General features: G+C 43.8%; 1 protein-coding gene across 1 annotated transcript in view; it reads right to left on the bottom strand.

The window, feature by feature from the left end:
• kif1aa (kinesin family member 1Aa) overlaps window positions 1-15786 on the bottom strand; it is a gene marked incomplete at both ends in the record, with an annotated part of 54840 nt that overhangs the window by 8407 nt on the left and 30647 nt on the right. The window contains 12 exons of the mRNA XM_083647286.1: window positions 1274-1300; window positions 3395-3500; window positions 3616-3700; window positions 3788-3854; window positions 4044-4152; window positions 5788-5843; window positions 12352-12470; window positions 12570-12660; window positions 12785-12947; window positions 13683-13824; window positions 13905-13990; window positions 14104-14222. Of these exons, the coding sequence (XP_083503412.1) occupies window positions 1274-1300; window positions 3395-3500; window positions 3616-3700; window positions 3788-3854; window positions 4044-4152; window positions 5788-5843; window positions 12352-12470; window positions 12570-12660; window positions 12785-12947; window positions 13683-13824; window positions 13905-13990; window positions 14104-14222 (1170 nt within the window). The remainder of the gene's footprint in view (window positions 1-1273; window positions 1301-3394; window positions 3501-3615; window positions 3701-3787; window positions 3855-4043; window positions 4153-5787; window positions 5844-12351; window positions 12471-12569; window positions 12661-12784; window positions 12948-13682; window positions 13825-13904; window positions 13991-14103; window positions 14223-15786) is intronic.

The raw sequence follows: 15786 nt of genomic DNA on the forward strand, positions 1-15786 counted from the left end.
ATGGTAAAGATAATATAGCATGGTAAAGATAGTATAGCATGGTAAAGATAGTATAGCATGGTAAAGATAATATAGCATGGTAAAGATAGTATAGCATGGTAAAGATAGTAAAGCATGGTAAAGATAGTATAGCATGGTAAAGATAGTAAAGCATGGTAAAGATAGTATAGCATGGTAAAGATAGTATAGCATGGTAAAGATAATATAGCATGGTAAAGATAGTATAGCATGGTGAAGATAATATAGCATGGTAAAGATAGTATAGCATGGTAAAGAGAGAATAGCATGGTAAAGATAGTATTGCATGGTAAAGATAATATAGCATGGTAAAGATAGTATAGCATGGTAAATATAGCATGGTAAAGATAGTATAGCATGGTGAAGATAATATAGCATGGTAAAGATAGTATAGCATGGTGAAGATAATATAGCATGGTAAAGATAGTATAGCATGGTAAAGAGAGAATAGCATGGTAAAGATAGTATTGCATGGTAAAGATAGTATAGCATGGTAAAGAGAGAATAGCATGGTAAAGATAGTATTGCATGGTAAAGATAGTATAGCATGGTAAAGATAGTATACAGTAGCACGATAAAGATAGTATAGCATGGTAAAGAGAGAATAGCATGGTAAAGATAGTATTGCATGGTAAAGATAATATAGCATGGTAAAGATAATATAGCATGGTAAAGATAATATAGCATGGTAAAGATAATATAGCATGGTAAAGATAATATAGCATGGTAAAGATAATATAGCATGGTAAAGATAGTATAGCATGGTAAAGATAGTATAGCATGGTAAAGATAATATAGCATGATAAAGATAGTATAGCATGGTAAAGAGGAATACAAGAGGACCAAAGATTGATCCTTTAGTTTCTGGAGTCTGCCTTATGGCTTGAAACAGAAAGTGAGATACTGGCCCCACGAAAACTCCAGCAGAGACACAGCCAAAGGCAGCCCATATGAAGCAAAGCGAGTCATGCAGTCCCTGTCCATCACCAACCTCAGCCCGACAGCAGCTCAAACACACACCGAGCACAGTAAGAGGACAAGGGACATGCAGAACCATATCCCCCACTTTTTATGGGGGGGGGGGGGGGGGGGGAGACAAAGAGCCAGATATGAGATGGCAGACAGCAATGGGAGAAAAGGAACTAACTCACTAGGTGACTAGAGGTTGACTGAGAATGACAGAGTATAGGAAAACTTTAAATGATGAGACGTTTATGTAACTCAAGAGCTTGAGAGGAGAGGCAAAATAATATACCTAGGCATGTCCGAATCAAGAAACTGTCTGCAAAAACAAAACAAAAAACAACATTCTGTTAGTGGAGAAAAATGTTAGCATCCATATATACCTTAATGTTAGCCTATGCAAGACTGAGCAGAGGCCACACTGGACCACACCCTGACCTGGTGCTGTGCCCGGCCTAAACAACCCATCCTGAGCCACTGGGGCCATAACAGGATGGGCAGCACCATGGTCAAAGAAAGGTTGGTCCAGCAGGGCCACTGGACAGTGCTGCCTGCAGCCTTTGGGTCCTTTAGAAATGTAAGTAAATCCAGGGAATGGGGTTGTTAGGGTTTTTGGAGAGGGGCAGGGTTTCAGGAAAGCAGTGTGATTAAGCAATGAGCCAAGGGGAAGGTCACAGGATAATAACAATAATGTAAATAAGCAAAACAAAAACAAAAAACAGCTGCACCTTACATTTGACATACTGTATAATAGCCTTCCACATAATAATTGGGAAACGTAATTATTTTGGTCATTTGATAGCAACAGGAGAGCAACACTGTTAACACATGCACTAATTGAATGTAAATTGACTGTAAAAACATCTCTGCTTATATTCTACAGTTATGGTGCCACTGTATACAGTATTAGTGATGTTCATGGTGAGTGAATCTGGGAACCCAGAGTCTATTTCCGTTTCTCATCATGGAAATAGACTCTGGGTTCCCAGATTGATGGTGAGTGAGGTTAGGTGTTAAGGGAAATGCCAATGCACAGTGAATAGTGGTTTTGAAATTACAGGATACTGTATATCCCATGCAAGGAGGACACCTAACTTCTTAACATGACAGTAGCCAAGAGAGGGCGCAGACGTCCTAGGACAAACTGTTCTTCTATTGCCCTCTACTGGCTGACTCGAGAACAACTTAAAAACTCTGCCCACCTCAATATAGACTCAGCCCTCAGTCTTAATCCGTTTCACTACTGTATGTGTTTGGTGGTTAGGTGGCGCCGCTCACCAAACGTCTGGAAACCGAGACTAACCTCAATATAAGTCCATGGGACCGTCTATAAGGATCAGAAATATGGGTAATTTAAGGTTTGTTAGTCATTTTATACTAGTAGCATTTATACCAGAGGTGCATATTTAATTGTATGAGGTGCTAATAATTCTTGATGTGCAGGTGAAGGTCTGTATATAATGTAGGTGAGTAAGATACAGTAAAATGAGGGCGCTTGGTCAAACTTAGTGGTATGATGGTTGAAATCTCTCAGCAGGTCATTCCTGTGGTTAATCATGGCTGAGAGATGGTGACAGGTAAGAGGTGAGGTGATTCACAGGGTGAGATGCAACATGGAGGTGCAATGAGGACAACCAAACATCAAAAGCACAGATTAACACCACGGAGGTCGCACAGCCAGCAACTTAACTATTGACGCGATAACTTTAAGTCAAAAAAGTTATCATGTGAATTCTAATTCACATTGGTTTTGTTGACGTTCACACTGAGTTTCTTGTATGTGTGACCATCTACCCTGATGTAGACTAGATGTGTGCAAACTGTGCAGGGACAAAGGAGCGGAGTTCAAATTCTAAACCAAAATAATAACACAAAATGAATTGCTGTGGTTTGTTATAACATTCAAGTTGTGCCTCTTGTGCCATGCTTTTGGTTTCTGATCCATACAGCTGTACCATGCATTTGCCTGTGTGCCTTGTTCCGGTGCAAGAGCTGTCACTTTAACAGGAACAGTAGTATTCTGGAGTAGCCTGACTCCAGACCTTCGAAGTCCAACCCACTCCAGAGTTGTGGAGTTGGCTGTTCTAGAAGAGTTGACAATTCAGTCTGAATATCAGGCTAATTCTGGAGTGGGGGTCCTCAGATGACACCGTCGTTAAAACAAAACCATAACCATAGAGTGGTTTCCATATTCAGCCAAGCTGCTGAGCAGCTGCTTATTATAGACAAAAAAAACATATCCATAGATGCTATAGATTTCTGATTTGAATTCCCAGCAAACATATGAATTGAAAAGCAAATTGAACATGTTCAAAACATGCACTGGTGGTGCATCCGGTGGTGTTCTTCATTATTAAAGATCTCACCATTATAAAGCAATGGGTTTCCATCAGCTGTTTACACCAGTACATACCTGTCATCTTGCAGGGGCTTGACATACCCAGCAGACAAGATGTTGAGAGAGAGAATATTGGGGTCAATGATGGTGTCATCAGCCTCTGGAGTGCTGCGGAGCCGTCCTGGGGAAGCACAAAGACCTCAGTGAGGAAGGCTCATGGAGGGTCAAATGCTATTGTGCCTTCTTGGCTTCGATGTTTGGTTTTCAAGTTGTGAAAGCCTCAGAGCCAAACTTACCCACAACAAGCTCACGGACTTCCTTCCATTCAATGTCACCTCCTGACTCATGTACGATAGTAACAGTGACTCTTCTCTGGAGACCCTGTAGGGGTGAAGAGATAGAGTATTAGCAAATATTTAACATTTGTCCACCTGGCCAACCAGTTGGCTCACAGTGCGACTGACACACCTGGTGCAGTAGGAATGTCCCATTGCAAGGCATCCCTCCTCTGTGGTCCACCACTGCAGGGATGTAGCTGAGAAGACAGGATGACAAACACTCAATGTTCTAATCTGGCAGTACATATGGCAGTACATTTTTGAATGGGTATGGTGAGATTTCTCTGGCCCAACATGTACTGTAGCAGGTTCACATCTGCTTAGTGAAACTGAACTGAACACTGGATGCAGAGATGACTTATCTGGGGGTGACATAAGATACTCACTCTCCATTGGCCTCCAGCTCACAGATCTCGAAGAAAACCATAAGGTCATATTTGCAGTGGCAGGGCCCTGCCATGGGGCGGGTCAAGGCTGTCAGCTTGGTGGCAGGTACTGTGGTGACAAGCAAATAGAGAAGGGTAGACAAGATGAAAAAAGTCAGGGTAAGTTGACTGCTGGCTAGCAGGGTGGGGGGGGGGGAGCTGGGAACCCTACACGGGAAGAGGAAAGGAAATCAGAGTGATGCAGAGGGAAAGAGCAACCACTCAGTCCTGTGGAAGGAGGACCTCTCTATCAGTATTTCTATTAATGACTCAGCAGTCCTCCCTTAAAGGGGAATACCATTAAATTTCCATACTCAAATCTGTATTTATTTCCCATTATAACCTTTGACAGTTCACTTTGGTATTAAAATGCACCACTGCCCTCAACAGTCAGAATGACAGAGAAATGCCACTGAATCTGTGATGTACCATGCTGATGTACAGCAGAACTGGCAATATACTGGAGCGAATGGTCCCAAGTACATTCTGGGAATAGGGTTAGATTGTATGGCTGATGACAACCATTATACTGCCAGGCTTTACATCACAGACATCAGTTTTGGTTCTGTGGTTTGTAGCTTTGAAACTAATCTGCTTGTGTTCACAAATATTGATTGAACTGTCCCAGGCAAGAGGAAAATAATTATGCACAAACTCACAGTAAACACAATGGTATTCTCCTTTAACAGTATCAGTGTTTCCTTATTATTTTCCAACAGTAATGTTCAAAGACTATTCACAATATCCTTAAAACAATATGGACTAACTGCATTTCTTTCTCCAGTTACCCCAAAATGAATTAAGAGTCATCAGAGTGTGACTGAAAGAAACACTGTATTCACATGCAGAGTTGGAGTATGACTCAAGCACTCAAGCAATATATATAACACAACACATACAGTATATAGTGTATTTTTGTGTAACATATAATCCATACAGTATATAGTGTATCATAATTTTAGGTAACCTTCCCATCCCAGAGAATATTTTTCATTAGCACTACTCTAGCAGAAAAGCCCAATGATCCAGTTCAAGGAGGAACTGCAAGGAAAAACAACCACGCAAGGAGACACACAGTACACAAGAGAGTGAATCCAACTGTAGAATCCAGAAACCAAAAACTCCTTTTTACATCAGTTAATTTTGTTTTTCAAACTACCAGTAGTGAGATTTTTACACCTTAATGACTGTTTCATGTTTCAAAGTATCTCTAATACCGCACAGAGTTTAACGCCTGATATAAAAAGGGCTTTCAGTTATAGGGATTCTCTTGGATATAACATTAACCAACCCGGCCTCTGAGCTTTAATAACTGAGCAGATAGAGATAGGTGGAGCTAGCAACTGAGCTTGCTCATCCCCTTCCAGTAGGAAGGATGCAGCCATGCCAGCAGCAGACAGAGCGTGGCCTGACAGCGAGTCCACCAGTGACCCATTGAACACATCTGGGACCAGGTATCGGATCAGGTCCAGAGCTTTGTCCCGGTCCGGCGAGGTGTCAGAGTCTGCTTTACACCCAACAACATGAAGCTAAGGTGACATGACTTACAGGTAGACCAGTTCAAAGACTATGCAACAAAAAACATGGTAGCATTCAAGCAAGGTAACTCAACCAAGGACAGCCGCCATAGTATAAGGATATTGCAACATTCTGAAGTTAGCAATACAGAATTGTGTTCATTCTGCTTGTAAAACTGTGAATTTACCTGGTCTGGACAGGGGCATCACTCTTGGGAACTGTCTTCTGCAGGGACGCAGTGGACTGGTTGTGGAAAGATGAAGATACATAATGATGGGTCATTGTAGTATACAATGTATATCTACTACTATAATTGGAGTGTCTGTTTGTCTGTCTGTTCGTCCGGAGTTGCAAGGCGTGCTGTTGCTCGATTTGCCTCCAAAATTTCCAAGACAAGTACTGTTCAGGGGTCTGGCATAAAAAGGTGCGCCCATAGGAGCTGCTCCAGCAATATTTTACTCAGAAGATCCAAGCTTCGCCCACACTGTTTGATTGACAGGTGATGTGTGGGAAGAGGTTTGATTGAGAGGTGAGATTATGTTGTGTGTTGGACCTTTATTGTCATCAGTGAGTGATGTCATCAGTGATGTCACTTGAGCACTCGAGCAATGGCGTGTGGCCAGCTAATCTCACGCGGTCAGAGCCTCCATTAAGCATTTCCAGGGTTTGTCGCAGGAAAAGCTACGGCAAGCCTCTGATTGGCTGGGCTGTAACGGAAGTCCGGCTCTCTGCATGCATTGGTGCATCGTTCAAAATGTACTGTCCCACGAGTTGCGTCATGCAAATAAGGAGGTCCATGGTTGGTCAATTCATGTCTGTCACGCATTTTGTTTTGTTCTTCTTCTTCTGTGGTGTTTTATGGCAGTTGGCATCCTTTATGTTGCATTACCGCCTCCTTCTGATTTATCCATCCACTGTTTCCTTGTATACTGTATATTCTGTCACATTTTGTTTTGGTCTTAGAGGGCGGTATAACCACTTGTCAAGAGTTGTGCTCCAGCAATTGTGATGTCATCAGTGATGTCAGTCAGTGAATGATGTCAGTGTCAGTGATGTACGTCGATAATGTTATTTTGATTGTGCGTGCGTCTACTCTGTACGGCTTCATTTACCGTCCATCTCGTGTGTACTTTGTGCTTCGGGATATCAAGTGTTTATCCTGAGGTATTTTAACCTCACCTGTATAACATAATTGTACTCGGACCATTTATTTTAGCAGACAGCTCAACATCCATATGGCCCAGATTACCCAGAATACACTGTTTTAAGTTACGGCAAGAGTAAAGGAACAATACCACAGAAAGCTTGTGATAAATATGATAAAGAGGACTTACACACACCACAGGTTAAAACTATACTAGACATAAAATATTCATATATAAAAAAAAATTGTGTTAAGTTATAGTAGTCATTAAACGTGGAGTGCACGTCACACTGACTATCTGATCACACAACCAAATACATTGTCAATCAAATGTTTTATTCATCAAAAACACAGACACATACAGTAGATGTGGTGTTTTCTGAGCAATATATCATCAATATTTCTTGTTTTGTAAGAGACAGTCTAGTCTAGACTGTTACTTTGGGGGAACATGGAGATGACATCACCGTGTGGCCGGTGGTGGCACGACTTTCTGGGTAGACGACAGAGAAATTAGACTGGTGACGTTGCGGTCGAGACAATGTTTGCTGGGAAGTTACACCAGACCATCCCTCTACTGGTACATGTACTAACTGTAGATGTTCAAGTGATTGGAAAGCTTCGGTCCCCAGCCAGCAAGCGACTTCACTGAATGTCATGACAGTGCTCTTCCTTATCATGCGCTCAAGTCAACCTCAAGGTCATTCAGTTCCGAAGCAAGACTCCAGCCAAACTAGCATTATTCCTGGACTTCTTGTAATTCACACACACATGCTGGGGCGACATCGTGCACTGCTAACACCCAATCCCCTGGAGCCTTACAGCCTTCTCCTTATACAGGACCTGTAGCCGGGCTTTAACCTGAATCACTTTTCTCATGTCACAGCTGTTAAGTGTTCCTTTTCTCAAACACTTTCATCGGAGAGTGAACCAAGAACTGATTTCTCTCCTGTGGGAACTTCACTGTTTTCCTGTGAGTGTAAACCTGATTGAGCTTTGCTGGTTTCCATCAAACCATTTGCAGGCTCTGGCTTCACTATCACTTGAGTCACTGTAGGCTCAGTACTCCCCTACCTGACTTCATATGACTCTAGCTCCTCCATTGTCATTAACTGCGGGCATGCCAACTGCTGCTCTATACCTTCAACAGTCTCCTCACTGGCAGAATTACTGTCACAGACAACTGAGTGGACTGGAACGCCCTAAACCGTCTAGCCCACCTCATGATGCGTGAAGGAGTGGGCAAGCGCAGTCTGACGTAGGACACGAAAGAACAGACTCTGTAAACAAGCTAACCAAGTTAGGATCGTATTAGCATCGTATCAGTATTGTACCTAACATGCTAGCAAAAACACGCTAAACCACATAAAAACCAGACACAATGACTCATATAATCCTGGACGAGCCCCCAACTGTTACAGAGAGAAAAACGCTAATTTATGCTTTGTCTCTCGACGGCACGGTGGCACAGTGGTTAGCACTGTTGCCTCACAGCAAGAAGGTCCCGGGTTCGAACTCCGGTCCGTCCCAGGTCCTTTCTGTGTGGAGTTTGCATGTTCTCCACGTATGTGTGGGCTTTCTCCGGGTGCTCCGGTTTCCTCCCACCACCAAAAGACATGTATGTTAAATGTATGGTAAATACACCTGTCATTGCCCCTGACCAAGGCAATGGCAAAAAGAACTGGAGTTTGTCCCCGTGCGCTGCACTGCGGCTGCCCACTGCTCCTAGTTCTAGGAAGGTTCCTAGTAGAGGATGGGTCAAATGCAGAGGGTGCATTTCCCCATGGGAATAAATAAAGGATAACTTAACTTAATGTCTCTCGACATGTCAGTAAAGACAGACAAAAGTCCCTCTTGACACTTTTCTTTCTTGTCGCCTACCTGGACAATGTTGTTATGCCACGGGCACCGGAGTGATTGAAGCCGACTAGCTGAGGGGAGAGAAGCTGTTCGTGGCCCGAAGCTCTGGTTCACTGGATCCGCGCAGTTCCGTGGCTTGGCTTTTGGCTTGGACCCAGTTCAGGCTTCACTGTGGTAGTTTTGCAGTTCAAAGGGGGTCTGAGAATCCCATTCTCAAACAGTGATGATGATGATGCGTGTTTGCAGGTTCTGTATCCTATCGTTGAAATCCAGCAATGTCAGTGATTGTCCATCAGAAGCTATCATGTGGCGTGGTGTCCATTAGCTAACAGCTTCACTGGCATTAGCCACTCGTAGCTCCCAAATAATGTCCACTTGCAACTGCGTGTGCCATCGTCAGTGTCCAGACACAATTAGCTGCTTTCAGAAAACAGCAGCTCCAATGTGTGTCCACCATTCTCCCTGGTCTCACCAGCTAGCCGACTGCCTTGCATTGCAGTCCGTTTGTCGGGATAGCAATCAGTCCCATCTTTGCGTGGCATCATATATACATATCAGGTCGCCTTTACCCCAGAAGTGTGTCAGTCTCACCCTAGAGCTACTCTCTGGCTCCAAATCCTAATACATACTGAAATGAACTCATTCCCCGCCAGAGTTTCAAAGGAAAAGTCGCCAGCCACCGCGAGGGTTTCTGATAATTTTCACTAATTTTCCAAGACCACAGAATATTTTCTTCTATGACTATGTAAACACAAAATATCTCAAAGGAAAGAAGGGAGCATCTACTTTCATAGAAAAAGTTTGATTCTACCATAATCCGTTCTTTAGTTATCGAAACTTGAATGTAGGTATGTTCACTGAAAACGTCGGTCTGTCCCCAAAAAGCTGAGAAAAATGCATTTTTGTAAATGAAGTCATCTTCACAGGTCCTGAACGTCTCTGATGGCGGATACTGGCCGGTGTTACACTCAACTATGAACCCCATAATGATTTGGTTTCCCTTTCCAGCCAAACATGCCCGAGGTCACAGCTTTTACCGTACCACCGGTGCGAGAAAGAGATTTGCCCAGCTCTTGAGATAGAGGGGAACCGGGTTGCGCTCTCGTTTTGCCCGGGCGGGCGAGTGGTTGTCCGTGTCTGGAGGTTAGGAGCAAATCTACCGGCTGAAATGTACACGGTGTGAGTTTAGGAACTGGATTACTAAACTACCTGAGGACAAGTGACTTGTGGACATTTTGTCAGCGCCTGCCGCATGGTGAAAAGAAAATCCTTCAGGTTTGAGTGACAGGCTGCCCCACTGTCATGGAGTCTGTGCCGGACCAGTGCCTGGAGCTCTTTTATGGAGCTTTTGTGATGGGAGATTGTTTTTTCTGCTTCCTGGTTTTGTTGGACAATCGTGGTAGCTTCTGTACAACTCTAGACGTGCTGTAGTATTTCATAAGGTGAGCAAGACAGCCATCTATCACGTGATGGTGAAAACCTGGATTGACGTTCTATGAACGCAATGGCGGGGAAGCATTGTCTCTTAAATGATGTTCAAAGACACCAATGGCGGGGAATGAGTTAATGGGAAAATATGGTATTCGAAATATGAAGCAGAATGATATGATCATAATCTCCTGCCCTCAAGTGCGTAGCATAACAAGCTTTGCTCCATTTCTCTCTGCACGTGTTGGCCGATCGTTAAGCTCTGCTGTATATTTTGAATGACGCAATCCAAAGGAAAAACTTGGAGATGTGACTTCTGTGACTTTAAAGTTAGGATAGTATGCTGCTGGTCCAGGATTCCTTGTTTTGTCATCAGTTATGTTGATGCGGCTTTTCAATGTACAACCTATATCCTTGTAATGGGTGCCAAAGTCTTTGTCCACTTTGTAGGCGGCAGGGCCTGGACTCTGACACTCAGCGAGGATAGGACCTCTGCGCTGGTGTGGACGCCATGTGCCCACATGTGGAAGTTCGAATGTCTTCTGCTCTGTGAATGTCTTCTTCTTGCGTTTGCAAGGCATGGTCTGTGGTTGAAGCACACTCAATAGGTGGCATTTCCCTCCTTATAGCTCAGGGGGGAAGGCTTTATGACATCACAATGTAACTTATGCACTTATGTCATAAATCTTCTGTATGACATTATTGATGATGTCTCACTGATGGCACTGTTGACATTGTGACATCTTCAGTGATGTAATACAGCAGATCAATAATGTCATGTACGTAGATATCATCAGTGATTTATGACATCATAAATGCAATGTTATGTCATAATGTCATATTGTTCTTCTTCTGTGGTGTTTTATGGCAATTGGCATCCTTTATGAAAATGTCTTATCAGGATCTCGTATGTCTGTATGTACCATAAAACCTCAATCAAAAGCAGAGTCCCATATAGACGCATGCCCCACAGGCCTCAAATACTGGCAGCATCTGGCAGGCATGTCTAAAGTCCGGCCCGGGGGCTAATTGCGGACTGATTTTAAGTGGCCCTTGGCTTGTCTCTCAAAATATACTATATGTGGCCGTTCACACAGTATTGGTTCAATTTGTATTTTTTCCGTTCACCTAACAATGACAGCACTATCATAGTTTGTAGACAAGCGCTAAGTAGGAACAATGCAGGCAAAACTAAAACATGTTTTCAGATGGTAAACAAAATGTTTAGAGTACAATTGTATTGTATGCAGGGTTTTTTGTTTTTATTTATTTATTTATAACCCATATGATGCGAGAAGCAGCTGGCGGCCTGGTATTTTCACATTATCTAATCTGGCCCCTATTCAAAAAAGTTTGGACACCCCTGCTACACCCCTGCTTTTTAGCATGGCCAGCAGCTCTATAAGTCACTCTGTTGGTTAGTTGGTCCGGCCGGATGGCCAGCAGCTCTCTAAGTCACTGTTGGTTGGTTGGTGTTGGTCCACAAAATCAATGTCAATGGCCTCACACTCGACTCACATCGCATATTATCTGGTCGCAGCTATTGCAAATTCACGCTTGTTTCTTTTTGCTAATCCGATCTGTGACTCAAAAACGTGATATGTCCCCAGGTCACTGATGATGTCATACAGTTCTAGACGGCTCAGCCTGGTGGTCAAGTCACTACTATAGTGATGTCATACACCGAACATGTCATAAATCCCGGATGATGTCACAGACAGTGATGAGGTCATAAATCACCGATTGTGTCATACAGTGCTAGACGGCTCGGCCTGGTGGCCAGCTCACCACTATAGTGATGTCATATATCACGATGATGTCATTAATCACTGATGATGTCACAGACAGTGATGAGGTCATAAATCGCTGAAGATGTCAGGCTCGGCCTGGAAGCCAGGTCACTACTATAGAGCTCAAAAGTCAACCAGCGACCTACTGAATCGTGAGTGACCACAAAACATTTAACTTGGAGCAAAAACAAAAACAGGGGAAAAAATCGAATGGGCAATTCACTTCCGGAACGGGAAGTCACGTAATTGTTGAACTCTGTAGTGAGTCATATATCACCGAAGATGTCATAAATCACTGATGTCACAGACAGTGATGAGGTCATAAATCAATGATGATGTCATACATTTCTAGACAGTTCAGCTCATCAGCTATATCAACAGCAGCCATTTTGGGTCTAAAAGGCAGGAAGTAGCACAGGTGCACCAAAACATTAATTAGGGTTTCCAGCTTGGTTCCACCTGTGTTTACCCTGCATTTTAGACACAAAATGGCGGCTGTGAAAAGGGCCCATAGACGGAGCCTCAGTACCTGATGACGTCTTTACAGAGTGGAGGGAAGGGCTGTTTCTGGTAGTGCCCAAACACCTCAAACACAATGGGCTGGACCTTGATGTAGTCAACAAAGGATTTGGTGACTTCTACAGCAATCTGTAAAAGGAGTAAAGGGATGGTTTAAGTACTTGAAGACTTGCTGAAACTTGTCAAACCATGACATTGTTGCACAGGATCTCCATTGGTGCTTCTTACATTCTGCACATGGTAGAAGCCGAGAGGCGGACCGCGGCCTGTGTTTTTTAGGGGTTCGGTGGAGAAGGCCTCATCATGGCGGTGGATGAAACTGAAATTATATGTAAAAACAAAACAGTAGTTTACAAATGAAATACAAAATAAATGCAATAAGTATTGACAATCACAGTAGCAATGGTATATACAATGGGAATGCTGTGGAGGAACATACTTACTTGAACTGGCAGAAGATGTCAGCATATTCTGCAGAGATGCTGGAAGCCTGCAGGATAGTCACTCTGAAGGTAAAAACACTACCAATCCTGAGGTGCTCCAGAGCTCCGTCCAGAGGACCATCCACACCGGCCTTCAGCGGATTCTCCAGCTCTTCTGAACCAGCTGTGAGGAATGGAAAATAATTTAACAAGGATGCACACATCATACTAAGCAGCCTACACACTACTGGGGCAGCTGTGGCTCAGGAGGTAGAGCGCATCGTCCACCAACCAGGTCGGTGGTTCCCTCCCCGGCACCTCCAGTCCGCATGTCGAAGTGTCCTTGGGCAAGACGCTGAACCCAAAATTGCTCCCGATGGCTGTGCCAGCACCCTGCGTGGCAGCTAGCCGCCTTCAGTGTGTGAATGGGTGAATGTAGGCACATTGTAAAGCACATTGTAAAGCTAACCCTAAGGACCCAGGGGTCCAACGCCTAACCCTAACCAGACCCTAATCCTAAGGACCCAGGGTTCCAACACCTAAACTTAACGCCTAACCTAACCAGACCCTAACCCGAAGGACCCAGGGGTCCAACACCTAAACCTGACCAGACCACCCACCCAAATGCCTGTCCATTGTCCATGTCCATTAAATGGGCTTTTTCAGGTAACCTGTGCAAGCTGGGTTGTAGAGATTGTACAACTCGATCCTAAAGAATGGGGAAATTTTATGTATTTTTGCGTTGAATGGAGGATTCACAGTAGATCGGGTGTCGCTTTCGTGGGGACATACGGACGGACGGTCATAGACCTCTCATAAAGGCCTCGCTCGGCCCCTAGTGGCCACATCGTAGAAATCAGCTACAATATCTCTCTCTCACTCTTACACACACACACACACACGCGCACACACAAAATACAATTACCCGCACATGTGTTGTTGTTGACCTCATCAGCTGAGGGTATCATCTCTGCGTTCTGGCCCTCACCCTCCACAATACGAAGCTCCTCCTGGGAAACCCCGGTACGGGACAGTCCAACAGGGCAGGTCTCTGACTGGAACTGAAACACACACTGTGGTTAGTAAATAATAGAGGTAGGACAAGTGGTTTGAATCCCGGATTGATTTTCTTTAGGCCTACCTTTTCGTACTGCTGATCCTCAAATGAGATCTTGGCAGTGCCGGACTGCCTGACTCCAGAGCCATAGTCGGGAGCTTCCTCATCAGCTGGAGGAAAACACAAAGCACCTTCACTTCACTCCATCAAGAAGTCACACACAGCATGTCCTCACAATCCCTCACTGTCCTTCTCCTCATGGAGAGTGTGATCCAGACCTTACCTGATATGGCCTGCACCGCCACCCTGAGGAAGCCCTTCACTCCCCCCCTCTCACTGACGATGGCCACTCGGTGGACAAGGGGGACTGGGTACAGCAGGTTACTCAGATAAACAAAAGCCCTTGATAGATATATTAAAAGATAGTTTGAGGGAGACAGAGAGAGAGAGAGAGAAATGGGAAAGGATTAAAGACAATACAGAGCTGAGGAGAAGGCTCACACTTGATAAAATATCACTGGATTGGACGAACAGAACACAGAGCTGCAAAGCAACCAAACAGAAGCTGGGACTGCTCTCGCGATGGCCATGGCTGCCCTTTACTATCGCTTCTTAGGGGGCTTGTCCTCAACATCTATTGATGAAGACATCTTTAGGACAGTTGTGGGTCACATGCAGTCTGTATTTCTTAACCTTTGTGTCTTGATGATGACAGCTTGGTGAGGCTAAGGAGCAATGCTTCAAGTGATCACAAAACATGTGACGCCAGCTCAGTACTAAGCTGGAGAACAGATGCTTGAAGATTTAATTAATTTGACTGATACTTTCCATTTGAACATGGCATTCCATCCCTGAAAACTATGTTCCCTGTTGTTTGGTTCATGTTTGTACACTAACTGATTAGCTTTCACAACATGACAGTGCCTCAATGTGATCAGTACTACAAAGTAGTTAGACTACATATCCAATAAACACTTTGCAAATGGCCTATCAGTGGGAGTGACATAGGCTTGACATTTCCCTACTGCTCAAGCAGATAAATGAGGGAACATCTTCATTAGAGTTTCTCTGTGTTGGTTTGTGGAACCTGTAGTGCTTAGCTACGATATTTGAACTTGCAGTCCAGGACCACATTTCCCACGTGCCAATGGGGGTAGACATTTAAGGGTGAAGAGTGTTAAAAGGGAAAGGCTTATGACAAGATTGGTGAGGTGCAAAGAAGGCATGCTCAGGACAAAAAGGTGAACAAAAATGCTTTCAGCTTATTGACTCACATGAATCAAAAGCAAATGGAACAGAAATAAGCGTACGAAACATGACTCAGCTTGAATAAACACTGCCAACAGCTTGACATACTGGATGCTACACAAAAAACCAAAGAATGACATCAAACTTTAAGCCCACCTCCTGGGCCAGAGGTTTGTGCAAAAGAGGGGCATTAGTTCATCATCAGTAAGTCATAAGTAAAAATTGACAAAAAAGGTCAAAATTAAAAGACTTGTGCTCTGGCATGCCTAAAAGAGACAGCTGCAGTAGAAACCAGCTCTTTCATCTTGAGATGTTGAGTCTTCCTTGAACACCGGTTTGCTGTTTCATATGAATCATTACTCTTTCAGGTTTCACAGCATGACGAGGACAAATATGTAGCTGTGGCTTCCTGTGTTATTACGCAAATCAGATGTGAATACACTCCATGAGACATGTCAGTGCTTTAGCTAACCAATGATATCCTTTAAACGCCACTATTTTGCATTTAGACACACACAAGTGAGACACACACCTCAAGCAGCCGTTGAGCATCAACATTGCTTGGATTTCTATCAAAGCAAATTATATGAACTAACCCACCCCTGGCTGATCCAAAGAACTTGTGTAAAAAGTACAATTGGATAGGTATTTAGCCTAACACTGTGTATCAGACAGTAAGCAAAGCATTAAAACACACGTCTTATTTGATGAGATTAAA

The sequence above is a fragment of the Poromitra crassiceps genome (genome assembly GCF_964638095.1).
Source record: "Poromitra crassiceps genome assembly, chromosome: 12".
Taxonomy (NCBI): Eukaryota; Metazoa; Chordata; class Actinopteri; order Beryciformes; family Melamphaidae; genus Poromitra; species Poromitra crassiceps.